Below are 17,357 nucleotides of genomic sequence, written 5' to 3'. Positions count from 1 at the left end.
CCTGAGTAGTATGTAGTGACCTTCTTTATCTCTTTTGATTGTTGTCAGTTTGAAGTTTACATTGTCTGCAAACAGAATAGCTACACCTGGTTTTTTTTTTTTTGGTTCCTGTTGCATGAAGGATTGTTTTCCATCCTTTGACTTTCAGTCCATGGATTTCATTTTAAGTGAAATGTGTTTCCTGTATACAGCATATCATTAGATTTTGTTTTTTAATCCACTCTGCCAGTCTGTTTCTTTTGATTGGAGAATTGAGGCCATTTACATTTATAGTTATAACAGATATGTATTCAGTAATTATTGTCATGTTATTTACTTGCGCTGTGTCCTACTTTTTCTATCTTTTTACTTGCTTGGTCTTCTTGACATTTCATTTTTACTTTTGTTATTGAAATTGCAGTGAGATTTTTCTCTGTGTGGAATATGTTTTAGTACTCTTTGTAATGCTGGCTTGGCACTCAGGAAGTTCTTCAGTTGTTCTTTGTTGTGAAAATATTTTATTGCTCTGTTGAATTTGAGGGATAGTTTGGCAGGGTACATCAGTCTTGTTGGACGGTATTCTGTCTTAGGACCTGTAATACTTCGTTCCAAGCTATTCTCGATTGGATGGTTTGTGCTGAGTCTACTGTGATTCTGATGGGCTTTTCTTTATTGATAATCTGTTTCTTTTCTCTAGCAGCTTTTAATATTCTGTTCTTTTGCTGGAGATCTGGGAACTTGACTATTATATGTCTGGGTGTAGGTTGTTTTTGGTTGTGGTTGTGTGGAGTTCTGTTTGTTTTTATTTTTTTCAAGTACCGGGAATTGAACTCACGACCTTATGCTTGCTGCGCAGGCGCTGTGCCACTGAGCTAAATCCCCAGCCCCTGTGTGTAGTTCTATATGCCTCATTTACCTGTATATCAGGTTCTATTTCCATGCTTAGGAAATTTTCTGCTATTATTTCTGCAGATAGTCTTTTTATGTCAGTTGTGGTCTCCTGCTGTTTCATGGACTCCTATAAGTCGTACATTATTCCCCTTTGCCTCATCTTGCAGCTGTTGAATAGACTTTTCCTGGATCCTTGTTGATTTTACAAGATCCTTTCTTTCACGGTTGCTAGCTGCCATGCTGTCTTCAAAGTCTGAGATTCTATATTCAGCTTCATTAAAGCGATTTTGGTAGCTTTCAATGGAAGCTTTGTTTTCCTGGAAGTCTCTTCGAATCTGGTTCATGCGTTCTAAGTCCATTCTATATTTTTCATTTAACGCTTCTGTCCCTTGCCTTTGTTCTTCTATTCTCTTATATGTTTCTTCTTCAGACTTTTTGAGCAGTTCCTTCATTATTATTGTCGTTTCTTTTTTTGCCCGAGAGATTATTTCTGATCTAGTCTCTTCTATGGCCTTATGGAGTTGTTTCTTTACTTCCATTACAATCATTTCAGCTAATTCAGACATGTGTTTACCAAGTTCTTCTCTGTTGATGTCTCCTGAACTTGTTCTGAGTGGGGTGGAGTTTTGGGATTGTGTTTTATTCCTTCGTTTTGTCATGTTTGCTACCGGATGCAGAAAGCTCAGTTTCCCTCTTCAGTAGCTGCACAGAAAAGGCCACCAGTGTCTCTACTTTTCCTGTTGGTCAGGTTTGCCCGAGTGACCTCTAAGAAGTGTTACTTAGTCTTGGGTTTTCCGGCAGTTGTTGATTTGTATCTAGTTATCCCCGGTCAGATGCGGGCATTGGTTTCAGCTGATGGCTGACCATCTGATCCAGCGTCCCCTTGCAGTTTAGGATATGTGCACAGCCCAGACTTGGGTTGCACTTGTGTGACAATCCTGGTCTAATGGACCTATGTCTCCAGGTAGTTCAGGGTACAGGCAAAACCCAGACACAAACTGCAGGGTCGACAGTTTGTGAGCCACCTGATTCTGTGTCTCCAGTTAGTTCAGGACAAATACAGGAACCAGATGCAGGCTGGACGGGTAGCAATCACATACTGCCTGTGCCTTCGACCCCCTAGGGGGTCCCGGCGAATGTAAAGCACAGACTGAACCACAGGACCAGCAGCTTCCAGAGCACTCGCTCACTCGGTGCAGGGCGCACGGAGGGAGGGGCTACATGCCCCCCCCCCTCACGAGCCAGAGAAGTCCCTGGGGCTTCTGAGTGAGAACCTCCTCTCTGCTGCGGGTACGGGGAGGGCAGAGACTCAGTCTATAATGGCGGCGGGGTCCTTGGTCGCCCGCTCTGCTCTCAGGAAGTAGATGGGAAATACCTGGCTCTCTCCTCAAGTTTCAGCTGGGAACCGTGGCGGTGTGAGTAAAGCATGGACTTGAACCGCGGGACCAGCAGCTCTTGGAGCACTCGCTCACTCGACACAGGGCATACGGGTGCTGAGAGAGACCACATGCCCCTCCCCAGCCAGAGACGTCCCTGGGGTTTCTGAGTGAGGACCTCCTCTCTGCCACGGGTGCAGCAGGGGCAGAGACTCAGTCTGCAATCTATTAATGTTTTTTTTTGGTACTTTCCATAGGAAATGTAAACATTATGTACCACCAACAGTTACTAATATAAAAAAATTTTTTAAAGTAAAAATGTTTGATCACAGTGATTTAAAAAAAAGCATTAAATTCAGGAGGATCAAGTTACTTTTTTTTTTCTCTCTTTTTTTAAAATCTCATTTTTCGTTTATTTCTCATGTGGTACTGGAAATTGAGAATGTGCTAGGCAAGTGCTCTAACACTGAGCTACATCTTGAGCTGTTTGTATTTTATTTTGAGACAGGGACTTTCTGAGTTGTCTATTTTGGTCTCAAACTTGTGATCTTCCTGCCTCAGCCTCCTTAGTAGTTGGGATGATAGGCATGTGCCACCCACTCAGCTATTTATTATTTATTTTTGGTTTGTTTGAGACAGGGTCTTGCTGTCTCACCCAGGGTGGCCTTGATCTTAGCCTCCTAACTGGTTATTCATTTCTGACTATAGAGCGTTCTTTCTGTTACTACATTTATAAGCCCTGCATACATTTTTTTTTCCTTTGCTTTCTCTTTCATCTCTGTAAATTTAAAGTCAGTTGCTCTTTGTTGGAAAATATGGAAGGTTAACCCTTGTGACTGAATTTTGTAGACTTCCTATTTTGGAATATGGGAAGCCCAGAGATCTTCTGCCTGCTTCCTCTGTGTGCTGCACGCTATGGATTGTGCTCAGGACAGCCTGAAATGCTCCATTGTGTCACTCTCTCTCTTCATAGATGTCACTGGTGGTGTGTGTGTCAGAATACTGGGAGCTAGAGAGTACCCACGCACACGCACACGCCTGGCAGTGGGATAAAGTGTGTGTGTCAGAATACTGGGAGCTAAGAGTACCCACACACACGCACATGCCTGGCTGGCCGCTGGTGTCTCTGGATGCTTCTGTGTGCACTGCCCTCTCTTCCCCCTCTGGCTGAGAAACTGATAACCCTGCAAATGGAAACTGTCATTATCTTGGCTGAAGCAAATGCCCACAGTCTAACCCTGTGGTCTCTAGAGGTGGTGATTTCTTGGTTTTTTTTTTATGGTATTGGTGATTGAACTCAGGGCCTTTGTACCAAGACGTATCTCCATCGCTTTTTATTTTGTGACAGAATCTCACCAAGTTGCCAGTTTGGGCTCAAACTTTTCATCCTCCTGCTTTAACCTCCTAGAATGCCGAGGTTGCCCCAGTTTAGTTTTGATCCTTTTGCCTCAGCCTCTCAGAATGCTGAGATTACAGGCATGTGTTACCATATCCAGTTCATAGTTCTTTGATCTTACCTGGCCAGAATGATCTTTGGGATGCTTCATAATATGTGTGTGTATTTTTAAAAGTTATATTCTTCTACTAATAATTACCTACTTTAGAAAATGAATAAAACAACAATATAAATATATAAATCTAGGTATAAAGATAAATTAAGATGAGGGCCAAGTTGGGTGGCACATGCCTGTGAACTTAGCACTCAGGGGACTGAGACAGAAGGATCACTCCAAGTTCAAGGCTGGCTTGGCCTGTACAGTGAGTACAAAACCATTTTGAACTGCACAGGAAGACTGTATTAATCAATCAGTAAGTCAGTAAGTAGATAAGAATGAAAGGAAGCATAAAAATTCATATATGTGAGTGTAAATATAAAATGTAGTTAAATATGCAGAGTCCTTTTTGAAGACCGTAGGTCTCAATGGTAAATATTTATAAAACGTTGGTATTTTGGCTGGAATGAAATCAGTGAATTTTTCAATCTGAATGACAGATGTCTAGCTTTTACCATCACAAATATGATATTTGCTGGGAGAAGTGGAGCATGCCTGTAATCCCAGCACTTAGTTGGCCAAGGCAGGAGGATTACTGCAAGTCAATGCCCACTGGGACTGCGTAGTTAGTTCAAGGCCAGCCTGAGCTATATAGCAAGGCCCTATCTCAGAAAAACAAAGCAAAGCAAAGAACAAAAACCCCCAAATATGATGTTATCTGGGTCTTGGAGCAGACACCTATAATCCCACCACCTAGGAGACTCAGGCAGGAGGATCACCAGGAATTTATGGCCATTCTGGGCTACATAGCAAGACTCTGTCTCAAAAACAAAGTATCAGTTTAGAAAAACTTGAGTTGACAATAGATGTAATCGTTGTTTAGTTACCAGACATCATTTGTATTGTGGCACAACTTGTATTCTCCATGCAGCGTGTCATGGCATGGTGTTGTACACTGTAGTTCCACCTTCCAGAGAGCTGAGGTGGTGGTAGCACAGCTTGAGCCTAGGAGTTTGAGATTAGCCTGGGATAATTTGAGACTGGCAAAATCCTGTCTCAAAAAAGGGAAAGGAGAGGGGAGAGGAGGGAAGGGTAAGGGTGGGGAGGGGAGGCACTACACTTATTTGGCTGGGGTTTAAGTCAGTGGTAGAGCAAATGCTTAGCAGGCCTGTGGCCTGGGTCAATCCCTACCAAAGGATATTGACTGGAGACTCTCAGAAATTCCAGAAGTTTGAGGTTTCTAGCTATACTGCACTAAGATTTCAATCAGCTTTAAAAGGTATCACCATTGCCAGGTGTGGTGTGCACCTGTAATCCTAGCACTAGGGTGTCTGAGGCAGGAGGATCATGAGTATAAGCAAGATCCTGTCTCAGAAAACCCCTAAATAAATAAATAAGTGGTCAAATGGGACAGCACATGACTGTAATCCAAGCTGCTATGGAAGATCAGGTCAGAGTGTCACAAATTTGATCCTAGCCTAGGCAACTTGACAATTGAGATGCTTGCTCCAAAAAAAAATTTTTTTTTGTTTTCTGGAGACAAGGTCTAGCTATGTACTTCAGGCTGGCCTTGGACTCACTATGTAACCCAGACTGTCCTAGAACTTGAGGCAATCCTCTTGCCTCAGCCTCCCAAGTGCTGGGACTACAGGTGTGTGCCACCATGTAGAGCTGAAAAAAATTTTTTTAAAGGGCTCAGCAAGTAGTACAGTTTGAAAGTCCTGGGTTCAATCCACAGTACTACAAAATAAAGGTAAATAAAATGAAAAGGTAAATAAAATAAAAGGCAAAAAAAATTGACCAAAAACCATTAAAAAATCATCACAAAAACTGTTTGAAAGATGGATTTATATCCATTGTTATAAATAGTACATTTTAAGTGTATAATGAAATAGTAACTATCAAAGGCACTGCAGCTACACACAGTTGATAGGTACACAAACTTACACTAGGAAATCCTTAGCCATCTGGCAAGTTGGGAAACCCTTGCTCTAATCTAGAGGACACATTCTGCCAGTTGAACCTGATCTCAGGGCCAGAGCCAACGGTTACACTGGGTCAGGATTTACTGATCTGCCATTCCAGGAACAGTGTTGGGTAAATGTTGCTGCATGCTTCCAGCCCATCTGGCTTCATCTTTGCCCATTTTGAATAGATCATGTGGTTAGTTGCTCCTGCTCTGCAACTTGAAATTTCGTTGAACTTCTTCCCTGGACTCTGACCTCTCACTCTTACTTCCTATGCTCGCCTCGCCCGTGCTAACCTCCTGCAGACAGCGGGAAACTTCCCTTCATGGCCATGCTTCGGAACCTGTGCAACCTGCTGCGGGTGGGAGTCAGCGCCCACCACCATGAGCTCATCCTCCAGCGGCTCCAGCATGCGGTATGCCGTGAACTGCCCTGACAGCAAGTCTGCTATGAGACAAGTGGGGCTGCTTCTGTTGCTTCCTCTCTGTGTGAGACAGGGTCTCACTATGGACTTTAGGCTGGCCTTGAACTTGCCTCAGCCGCCCATTGCTGGGTACAGGCAGGCACCACCTCGCCTGGCTTCTTACTCCTCTTCCTCACCTCTTCTGTACTCTAGCATGCTGGCTTCTTCTTCCTGCTTTCTTCCCTGTATCTCCTGTAACCCCACCGTCCCCTTCCTTCCCTTCCCACAGACCTAACCAAGTAGTGACCCTCTTTTCTTGGTTCTGGCCCTGGTAGCCTCATCCTCCCTGGCCCTGTGCTCATGACCCTCCCTTGTACTGCAGAGGTCGGTGATCCACAGTCGGCAGTTGCCCTTCAGATTCCTTAATGCCCATGATGCCATTGATGACCTTGAGGCTCAACTCCACAATCAAGGTATTACCTGCCATCTAGCAGCCCCTGTCTGCCTCTGGTGTGTGAATGAGACGGCCCCACTGACTCATCATTCGTAGCCTCTTGCCTTGCAGATTCAGGGTGTAGATTGGGCAGGAGCCAGACTCGTACCTGCTCAGAGGGTCGGGCTCAGAACACGAGTGGTGGGATGGGGTATGGGAGCAGAGGCCTGACTCAGTATGTGTCCCTCACCCCACAGCATTGCCCTTTCCTTCTAATACAAAGCTGCTGAGGCGGATAATAATTAGAAACTCAAAGTGTTTCAAGACATATCCACGGTATCTTTGCAAGCTGAGTCCACGGAAGCTTCGAGCAGCAATGATGATCCCTGTGATATATAAGCAGGTCAAGCAGGAGAAGCTGAAAATACACAAGGCCAGGTGTGTGTGTGTCATCCAGGGGCCACGCCTGAGTGGCAGGAGGTGTGCTGGCAGGCTTGGGGGTCATCTGGGAACTCTGAGTAGTGAGTTTGCATCTTCCTGACTGCCCCGTTCTGGCAGGCTGAGAAGCCCCTGAGTGACTGTCTGTGTCTTTCTTGCTCTGCAGACAGCACACATGTGACATCGAGCTGCTAGACCGGTACCGGCAGGCCCTGGAGGTGGCTGTGAACCTCTCTGTGAAGCACAATCTGCCGCCGCTGCCGGGCCGCACCCTCTTGGTGTACCTCACAGACGCCGGTGCAGACCAGTTCTGTGCCAAGAGCAACGCACAGGGGGTAAACGGCCGAAGCGTGCTGCGAGGGGCTGGGAGGGTGCTGGGAGGCCTGAGAGGTGTCCTGACCCCAGCCCTAGTGTCCCACAGAGGCACGCAGATTGAACAGAATAATGTAGATTTGCTTCCAAATAGCAGCCCTTCGCGGCCTAGGGAGAATTCCTAGAAAGTGATGTGGATCCTGTTTATGGCTTATAGCACTAATGTTGCACCTTTCAGCACTTAACATTTAGCACTAAATTTCTGTTCACAAAAGTATATCTCATTCTCATCAGACTGCACCCCAGCGCTGGATTTGGGAAGGGAGTCTGGCTTCTCCCTACTTCTCCTCACAGCTCTTCTTGAGGGCGGCAGAAGCCGGGCGCTCCTCACTGCCGATTTTGTCTTCCTCCCCTTTATCCCAAGCGAGGGGAGGTGCGTGGCCTCCGAGGTGGGTAGACAAGTGTGGATTGAAAGTAAAGGAGATGTATTTCACCCTGATGCTTATGTGACCAGCCCCCCCTGAACTATGTGCTGCTACTGATTGCAATGATGGTGGCGCGGGCAGAGCAGGCAGAGGTCACGCTGTGCGGACGCGGCACTCTGAAGACAGCCGAGCTTGCGGCCCAGGGAGGCCTCCTGAAGACTGCGCTCAAACTACGGGCCCAAGTCGAGGTCAGACACCCACCCCCACCCCCTCCCAGGGCATGAGTGGGCAGAAGCCTGGGAGCCTCCCAGGTGGTAAAGGCCTGAATGTGCAGTGTTGAAGATTCCCCAACAGACCATGATGCTTCTTATTTATTGCTTGTGTTAGTCTGTCTCTCATCCCTGAAAGGTGTCAGGCAGGGTATCTGCTTAAACCTTCTTCCCAGATTTATTTCCTGCTCAGTTGTTGAGACATGAGAGTGTGACACAGGCCTCAGCTTGGCCCAGGTGAGGCTCTCATGGTGGTTGGGGCATGTGAGAGGAGGAGATCATCTCCTTGAGATGGAAAGCCGGAGAATGATTCCTGGGTCAGGCTTGGGCTTTAGAACAACTTGTTCATGCAAGACCCTAGTGGTCTCACAAGGGCTGCCTTAGTCCCACAAGCCAGGTCCCCCAGGACCTCCTTCTAGGCCCCACCTCTTCCTACCTTCATTGGATGGAGTTTCCAGCCCCTTCTTATGACAGAAGATTTCAAACTATGAACCCCGGGGGACACACAGTTCATATGGGAACTCGAGCATTGCTTCTCTCATGTGCAGCCAACTGGTAACATGAGTCTGTTTCCTTCAGGAGTTAGAGGAAGGGGATGAGCAGCCCCTGGATACTTTTAAGAAGTACCTGCTTTCTCTGGCCGTCCGAAGGGTCCCCGTGAGTACTGCTCAGCCCCTGTGACTCTCTCCCCTCCTGCTCCATTTTCCTCTACCAATGATGCATCTCTTGACCTCTCAGAGCTGATCTTTCCCAGTTTGGACAGCATCTAGGCCTGCTCCTTGATGACTCCATGCTGGTCCTCCGTAGTGGAGGATTTCGGCACCAGCATTCTGGAAAAATCCATCTTGCTTAGCCGAGTTTGCTAATTTCCGTGGTGTGAGTAGTTGCACTGTGGCCGATTTTGGGCTACCAACGTCATGTCCCTGAGCACCGAGTGGGGAAGAAGTACTCAGCTGCGCAACACTGTGTCGTCCCATCACTGGCAGGGAGGTACATGAGGTCGAGAGTGGAAATAACAAAGTATAGTAAGATTGTCAGGAGTGCCGGATGTGGAGGATTGATTAACTTGGTCACATATACCTGAATAACACTTTAATGGTGCTGGAGAGTGGACCTAAGGTCTCATATGTGCTAGGGAAGTGTTTTATCTCAGACCTACCACCCATGAGCCCTTTATCTCATTTTAAACTTACACAATTTAATGTATAAAATGTGCATGTTGGGGCAGGGTGTGGATCAATAGCAGAGCATGTACTTAACATCAGGAAGGCCCAGAGTTCAATGCTAGGCATGTCAATCAATAAATAGATAGATGGAGTAAATGGTGATGTTCAGCAAGTCCACAAAATTCCTAAAAAGTATACATTCAGCTCTTGTGAGTGTGAATGAGCGGCTATAGCACACCACGTCCCTTCCCCAACCTACACTGTGATGTCTCAATCAGAATCCAGGGCCTTCCTTGATTCCTAAGTATTCTCAGCAGAGACAGTTTCCCACTGCCCTCAGACTTCTTCCAATCTCCCATTCTTAGAGATGTTGATTTCAGTGTCCTGAGCTCTTTAGTGTCTCTTCTCCCACTGTTCCTGGGCTCACCCCTCCCCTCTTGTCTTACAGGTGGACAGGGTCATTCTCTTTGGCCATGTGCTGGGTCGCCCAATGCTACTTGTAGCCTCTCACCTTATCTGGCAGCATGTGAATTCCAATTGTCTCTTTGTTAGTGTCCTCCTAAAGAAAACAGATAGGTAAGGATCCCTGAATGCCCTGCCCATTGTCAGAAGGCAGTGATTCAGGTTTCTTCTCCTGCCATAGCTTAGGAAATCCCACTTCTCTGACACATCCTGTCGCTTTGCTTTCTTAATTCTGGTGCAGTTCAGGTTCCAGAACTTTCTCTGAAGTCTTTATGCTCATTCTCTACCCTCTTGTGCAGGTGTACCCTAACCCTATCCCAGACGTGGCCATGTGTGTGTGTGTGTGTGTGTGTGTGTGTGTGTGTGTGTGTCCAGTGCTGGGAACAGACGCAGGGCCTCGTGCACACCAGGTGTGTGGCTTACCACTGAGTTACATCCCGGCCACACAGCCCTGTTAAGAGTGCAGCTGTGGGAGGTAGGGCATCCATCCTGTGCATTTCAGGCAGAGATGCTGACCCAGGCGTTGTTTCTGGTGCTCAGTGACTGCTTTCCTTTCTCAGATGTGCAAGTTGGAATCCCAATGTCGTGACGCTCTCAGGCTGTACAGATGGGATACTGAAGTAAGTACAAAGTAGATGCTGGAGGGAAAGGGCAGCCTTCCTTAGAATGTCTATGAGAGATTATCTGTGCCCTCTACTCCATTCACTTCTTTTTTTGAGCAGTAAAATAATGTGTATTCCTGTTTTAGGATTAACTAGTTCTAGCAGCAACACAGAGTTACAGGGATTGAGGCACTTGCTGTCTCGCTGCTGTACTATCCTGGACAGCATTCTACCTCACGGCTCAGGATGGCTGTTTCAGCTCCAGCCGTCTTTGTATCCAGCCAAGTTTGTATTGGATCCAGGAGAAAAGAAAAAGGACACATGGGGGATTACAGTGTTGGTTTTTAAAGAAACGACTCAGAAGTTGGTCATAGCACTCTGTGGCGTCTGTTCAATTCTTGATCCAAAGAAAATTCCGTCTGTTTATGCTGAATTGCAGAAATGTTTTTACTTTGTCTGTTTCTCTATTCTTAGCCTTATTATTTTAAAATATGGCCCTAAAGATTGAACCCAGGGCCTTCACGTTGAGTTATGGCCAAGCCTTTTTAAATTTTTAAATTTTGAGACAGGGCTTTACTAAGTGACTAAATTGCCCAGGTTTGGTTTGAACTTGCCATCCGATGGCCTCAGCCCCTCAGTGTGCTGGGGTGACAGGTGTGCACCCCCTCACCTCCTTGCCTTCCCTTGTCTTCCCCCTTGCCTCTTTGGATGCCACCGTTTGCCCTCAACTCCCATGAAGAGGCCTCAGGCACATCTACTCCCTTCTCGGCTGGTCAGAGGCGATATAGCCCATCCTGGGATGGTTTGACCCGTACGCCTTAGCCCAGCCCAGTTTTCCCTGGTCCTCCAGAAATCTTCATGATTGCCGTGTACAGGTGGAGGCCTGGAGCGGGGTTTCTTTCTGTCCATTCCTGTGGTGCTGTGGTGTCATTTATTTTAACTGGGCCTGCTTATAGCTTTGTTCCCTGCCCTTGGAAGAGCTTTCTGGTCCTGACATCTAATAATCTCCTCTCATTTATTTTGTTCTTAGGTTCATTGCAGAGCGTGGAGCCTCACGTCTTCTAGAACATGTGGGCCAGATGGACAAAATATTTAAGATACCACCACCCCTAGGAAAGACACAGTCCCCAACTCTCCAGCCGCTGGAAGAGGACACTCTCAGGCCCGTAGCTCCTGTGTCGCAGCATGGGTCAGTCTGTGTCTCTGTGTCTGGGGAGACTATCTGACTGACCTCCTATCTGTTGAGACACCATCATCCTAGTGATTCAGATGTGCTCTCTCCTTCTCAGGCGGGGGGTCCTCTAGCACTGGAATAGTCATGTTGAGAACTTGTGCTTTTCTCTGCTGGGGAAAGGGTAGTGAAACTGCAAGGAAAGCAGCCAGCACTGTGACCATTGAGCCAGGGTTTAGGCAAAGCACTTAGGAGCTCAGCCTCTGGATTTTTCATCCTGATTTAGCCAAATGGTAGCTTGAACCTTAGGCCAATTGCTTAGATTTTAAAACTATACTTTCTTTGTGTGCAGTGTGGGGGATTGGACTCACAGGCTCACACACGCTAGGCAAGAGCTGTACCACTGAGCTGTACCCTCAGCCCCCATATTTTTTACTTTCTGACACCTTCAGGCTCCCCCCGCCTCCGGTACCGGGGGACCTTGCACTTGCCAGGCAGGTGCTGTGCTGCTGAGCTAAATCCCCAGTGCCCCCCATATTTTTTTACTAATTAGGTTTATTCGTACATTTTAATGTGACAATAATCACATTCATTTGTTTTTTTTTGTTTTTGTTTTTCTCCGGTACCGGGAACCGAGCTCACGACCTTGCGCTTGCCAGGCAGGCGCTTTTGCCGCTGAGCTAAATCCCCAGCCCCTAATCACATTCATTATAGGGAATTTGTACCTGTATGTGATACAACTTGATTCTTTTTTTTTTCCTAATCCCCTACCCTCCCTTCAACCCCCTTTCACAAAAGGTTTGTTTTGGTTTTTCCTCGTGTTCTCATCATGTTTTTCCTTTCCCTTTCCTTCCCCTTTCTCCCTCCCCAGTTCTCCTTCCCATTTGACAGTTTTATTCCTAATTTCACAATATCTATTACACATTTTGATCTTTATTTACACCTTTGTTGTTTCACACCAGAGAACAATGCGATATTTACACATGTGTCTTATTTATTTCACTTAAGAGAATGACCTCACTGTGCATCCATTTAGCTAGAAATGTGTCAGCCTTATTCTTCTTCAGCAGCGTAGTACTCCATTGTATGAAAAAAATCCCAAATCTTTTATCCATTCATAAGTTGATGGGCATTTGGTCTGTTTCTGAGATTTAGTTATTCAAAACTGTGCCGGTATAAACATGGTTATTCATATATCACTATGGTGCAGTGTTTTCACTTCTGAGAAGATACCTAGCGGGGGAATAGCTGGGTTGAATGAGACCTCTAGTCCTAGTTTTTTGAGGACTCTCCACACGGATTTCCACAGTGGTTGCACCAGTCTATACTGCTCCCAGTGGAGAAGGCTTTCTTTTTCCCCATACCTCTACCAACATTTCTTATTGACTTCTTGATAACAGCCATTCTTTCTGAGGTGAGATGGATTCTCAGCATTGTTTTAATTTGCATTTCACAAATGACCAATAATGTTGAACATTTTTTCACATATTTATTTGCCATTTCTACTTCTTCATCTGAGAAGTGTGTATTTATTTCACATGCCCTTTTTTGGATTGGGTCTTTAAATTTGGGGTGTGCTATTTTGAGTTGTGTATTGTAGGTAGTAGTCTTTTGTTGGAGAAACAGCTGGCAAAAGTTTTTTCCCACACTGTAGATTGTCTCTTCAGTCTGTTGATTTCTCTTGCTGTGCAAAAGCTTTTAGTAGGAGAAGATCCCAGTTATTGATTCTTTGTGATAGTTTCTGTTACACCAGGCTTTTGTTCATAAAGTCTTTGCCTACAGAATTGTCTTCAAGACTTCTGCCTGTGCTGTCTTCCAGCAGATTTAATCTTTCTGTTTTGACATTTGTCTTTGATCCATTTCAATTTTAGTTTTGTGCATTGTGAGAGACACATGTCTAGTTTTAGTCTTCAGCACTGGTTGGGGCAGAGCCAGTTTTTCCAGCACCACATGTTAAAGAGCCTCTCCTTCCAGTGAATGTGTTTGGCAGCTTTGACAAAGGTAAGGTGGCTCAGTGTATTGAGGTGTTTCTGCATCTCATGTTGTATTCCATTGACACATGGGACTTTTTTTGGCCAGTACCATGCTGTTTTTGTCACATGGGCTTTGAAGTATAATTTGAAGTCAAGGATTGTCTTGCCCCTGCCTTGTCTTTGTTTCCTAGAATTGCCTGTGCTGTTCTAGGTCTCTTCTGGATCCAAATGAGTTTTAGGATTGTTTTTCTGTAATTCTGGGAGATATGCTGTAGGAATTTTGATCGGAATTGTATTGAATCTGTATAACAATGTTGGAAGTATGTCCATTTTCGCTATATTGGTTCTTCCTACCCAAAGCAAGGGATATCTTTCCATTTTCTGATACTCTCTTCAATCTCCTTTTTGACGTTTTTGTAGTTTTCAATGTAGAGGTGTATTCCTTCATTAGATTGATTCCTAAGTATTTTCATTTTTTTTTGGTTGCTATTGTGAAAGGTGTTATTTCCCTAACTATCAGGGTCCTGTCCAAGATCCCCAACTGCCTGTTTGAGGGGTATGGCCCAGGATGCACAAACAGCAGAAGCAAATTCAGTAATTCATAAATGGGGGCTGGAAGGTCAATGCCTTAGGATTGGCAAAGACAGAGACTCTCTAGCTTGCTAATGTTTTATTAGCCAGTGCACGGGGAGGGGCAGGGTGCTCTTCCTAGAACAGAGTAGAAGTAGTAGTGGATTGGGCAAGTTTAATGTCATAAGAGAAACCAGGAAGATCCATCCCTACACCTGGATACCCGCCCTCCCTGTACTCCTGTCAGCATGACTCATCCTGCCCTGGGAGCACCACAGCCTCATTGACCCATCAAATCTCAGTGGTAACCAGGAGAAAGCAGGTTTCTGCTAAGATTGGCCCACAGTGCAGGGTAAAGAGGGCCTTCCCAGATTCTCTGGTCGATGTAGAATTGACAGTCCCCAGCACCTCTCTTAGTGAGTTTGTTATTCATGTACTGGAAGGCAACTGATTTTTTTTAGTGTTGACTTTGTATCCAACTATGCTACTGAATTTGGTCATGAAATCCAGAAGTCTTTTGGTGGAGTTTTTGGGGTGTTCTAATGCAGAGTATCATGTCATCCACAAATAAAGATAATTAAATTCTTCCTTACTTATCCTTAATTCTTTTTATTTCTTTCTCTTGTCTAATAGCTCTGGCTGATGTTTTCAGAACTATACTGAATAGTGGTGACAGTGGACATCCTTGTCTTGTTCCTCATTTTAGAATGAAAGCTTTGTGCTTTTGACTAATATGGTGGTAGCTGTTGGTTTGTCATAGATGTCTTTTATCAGATTGAGATAAACACCATCTATTCCAATTTCTGTGAGATTTTTATCATGAGTAGGTGCTGGACTTTGTCAAGTATTTTTTCTGCATCTGTTGAGATAACAGTTTTTGTCGGTGGCTCTGTTATATGATATATTACATTTATTGATTTGTGTATGTTAAACCATCCTTGTATTCGTGGGATGAATCCCACTTGGTCATGGTGTATAATTTTCTTGATGATTTGCTGCATTCTATTTGCTAGTATCTTATTGAGGATTTTTGCACCTATGTTCATTAGGGAGAGAGGCCTATAGTTCTTTTTCTTGATTGGATCCTTCTCTGATTTTGGTATCAGGGTAATGCTTCCAGGAATGAATTTGGGAGTATTGCTTCTTTTACAGTTTCATGAAGAGTTTGTCAAGTAGTGGTATTGGGTCTTCTCTAAATTTTTTTTTTCCCCCCCCGGTACCAGGAATCGAACTTACGACCTTGCACTTGCCAGGCAGGCGCTGTGCAGCTGAGCTAAATCCCAGCCCCTTCCTCTCTCTCTCTAAATTTCTTGTGGAATTTAGCAGTGAATCTGTCAGAGCCTGGGCCTATCTTTGGTAGCAGGTTTTAATTACATCTTCAAGTTCATTGACTGATTGATATTGGTGTATATAGAGTATATGTATCTTCTTGATTCAGCTTTGGGAATTTGTTTGTGTCCAGGAATCTGTCCATTTCTTCTGCATTCTCCATCTTATTACAATATAAGTTCTCAAAGTAGTGATAGATGAACTTCTGGATTTCTGCAGGCTCTGTTGTGGTCTGTCCCTTTTCATTCCTAATTGCATGGAATTCAGTCACTTTCCTATTTTGGATAAGGATGACTAGTAAGAGTGCATTGATTTTATTTAATCTTTCCAAGAACCAACTCTTCCATTCATTGTTTGTATTTTTTTCTTAAGTCTCCACTGCATTAATTTCTGCTCTGATCTTAATAATTTCCTCTGTTGTATGAGCTTTGGGCTTGACTTGCTTTTCTTTTTCTAGAATTTTTGTTTTTGGAGACAGTCTTCTTAAATTGTCCAGCCTGGCCTCAAACTCACAATCCTCCTGTCTCAGCCTCCTCAGTTGCTGGGATTACAGGCCGTATGACCAAGCCTGGCAAAGCTATAGTTACTTGATTGGTAGGCTGGGAATGATAAGAGTGTGTACCTTATAGTGTTATGAAGAAATAATAAATGAATATAATGATTGGCTGAGAAGGAGGGGTAGAGGAGAAATGGCAGTTGGGGCTTAGATTCCAGGGCTGTGCAGCTGAGACCACAGCAGTTTATTCTACAGGTTCCCACGACACCCTCTGCAGTGTCTGGGGGTTTGAGAGAGGGCCCTATCCACAGGCTGAGCCTCACCCTCTGCTTACCCGCAGCTGGCGCAGCATCCGGCTGTTCATTTCCTCCACTTTCCGGGACATGCATGGGGAGCGGGACCTGCTGCTGAGGTCCGTGTTGCCAACATTGCAGGCCCGAGCTGCCTCCCACCACATCAGCCTTCACGGCATCGACCTGCGCTGGGGTGTCACCGAGGAGGAGACGCGGAGGAACAGGTGCGGGCAGGAGGGCCGGGTCAGGGAAGAGGGCTTCCAGGGGCGGAACCCAGGTAGGCAGGGCCAGGCTGCAGGAACAGATGAGGGTTGGGGCAAGGAGTTGCTCCTGGTGCCAACACGAGTGGCTCTGCCTTCTTTCTGCTGTGTGAGCCCACGCCCTGTCACTGCTTGTGTGTCTGTATTCCCTGCCTGGAGCCCCGGTGACCCCTACATGTTACTGTAACCATGCCTACAGACAGCTGGAGGTGTGCCTTGGGGAGGTGGAGAACTCGCAGCTGTTCGTGGGGATTCTGGGCTCCCGCTATGGCTACGTTCTCCCCAACTACAACCTTCCTGACCATCCTCACTTCCGCTGGGTAAGGCAGCTGAGTGTGGAGCGGGGGCTGGGCAGGAACCTGGGGGTGAGGCACGGTTTGTCAGGAGCACTGGGAGTGCAGTGCAGGCAGAGGACTCTGCAAGTGAGCAAGGTTTACGTGCGGAGGCTCCTCTGAGGAGTGGGTCTGTGGGGTTTCGCCATACAGCAGGTCTGAGTTCTAAGGTCCCTTCTGTTGTTTGTAAGTGTCGTGGGAAGCAGCTTCACATAACCTATCCTCAGTTTCCCCACATATTAAACAGAAGGAAGAACATCTATATTCAGGGCCATGATAAAAATTACAAATCAGTTTCAGAAATTCACAGTACATGTCATGCATTCAATGGTAGCTGTTAGCTCTGTTTCACAGCTTGGGTTTGGATGGAGGGAGGAACTCCGCCGATGCGAGGGGCTGCTGAGGCCCTGGGGGTTGCGAGGGAAGGAGTAATGGGACCTAGGACTGAACCTGCTATCTCTGCCCTTTCCCTGCAGGCCCAGCAGTACCCGCTGGGCCGCTCTGTGACGGAGATGGAGGTGATGCAGTTCCTGAATCGGGATCAAGGCCTGCAGCCCTCTGCCCGGGCTCTCATCTACCTCCGGGATTCCAGTTTCCTCAGGTGCCTCCCGTTGCCCCCAGGGCCAGGTCTCCCTCCCCACCAGCCAGGCAGGCTCAGGTGTGGCACTGAGTATGGGAGAGGTGGGCTGACTCCTCTCAGAGAGAAGCAGGACTCAG

The 17,357-nt window shown here is 46.0% G+C and overlaps 1 protein-coding gene across 1 annotated transcript in view; it reads left to right on the top strand.

Annotated features, from left to right (window-relative positions):
* The window catches only part of Tep1 (telomerase-associated protein 1), a gene marked incomplete at its 5' end in the record, with an annotated part of 53,680 nt that overhangs the window by 12,132 nt on the left and 24,191 nt on the right, over positions 1–17,357 (top strand). Inside the window, 12 exon segments of the mRNA XM_013508569.1 lie at positions 6,012–6,121; positions 6,492–6,582; positions 6,800–6,980; positions 7,147–7,315; positions 7,807–7,965; positions 8,566–8,643; positions 9,601–9,728; positions 10,175–10,234; positions 11,247–11,405; positions 16,096–16,272; positions 16,508–16,628; positions 17,117–17,241. Of these exon segments, the coding sequence (XP_013364023.1) occupies positions 6,012–6,121; positions 6,492–6,582; positions 6,800–6,980; positions 7,147–7,315; positions 7,807–7,965; positions 8,566–8,643; positions 9,601–9,728; positions 10,175–10,234; positions 11,247–11,405; positions 16,096–16,272; positions 16,508–16,628; positions 17,117–17,241 (1,558 nt within the window).

Source organism: Chinchilla lanigera, unplaced genomic scaffold (genome assembly GCF_000276665.1).
Source record: "Chinchilla lanigera isolate Chin_1 unplaced genomic scaffold, ChiLan1.0 scaffold00149, whole genome shotgun sequence".
Lineage (NCBI taxonomy): Eukaryota > Metazoa > Chordata > Mammalia > Rodentia > Chinchillidae > Chinchilla > Chinchilla lanigera.
The sequence above is the reverse complement of the archived record's forward strand: the minus strand, read 5'-3'. Positions and strand labels throughout refer to the sequence as shown.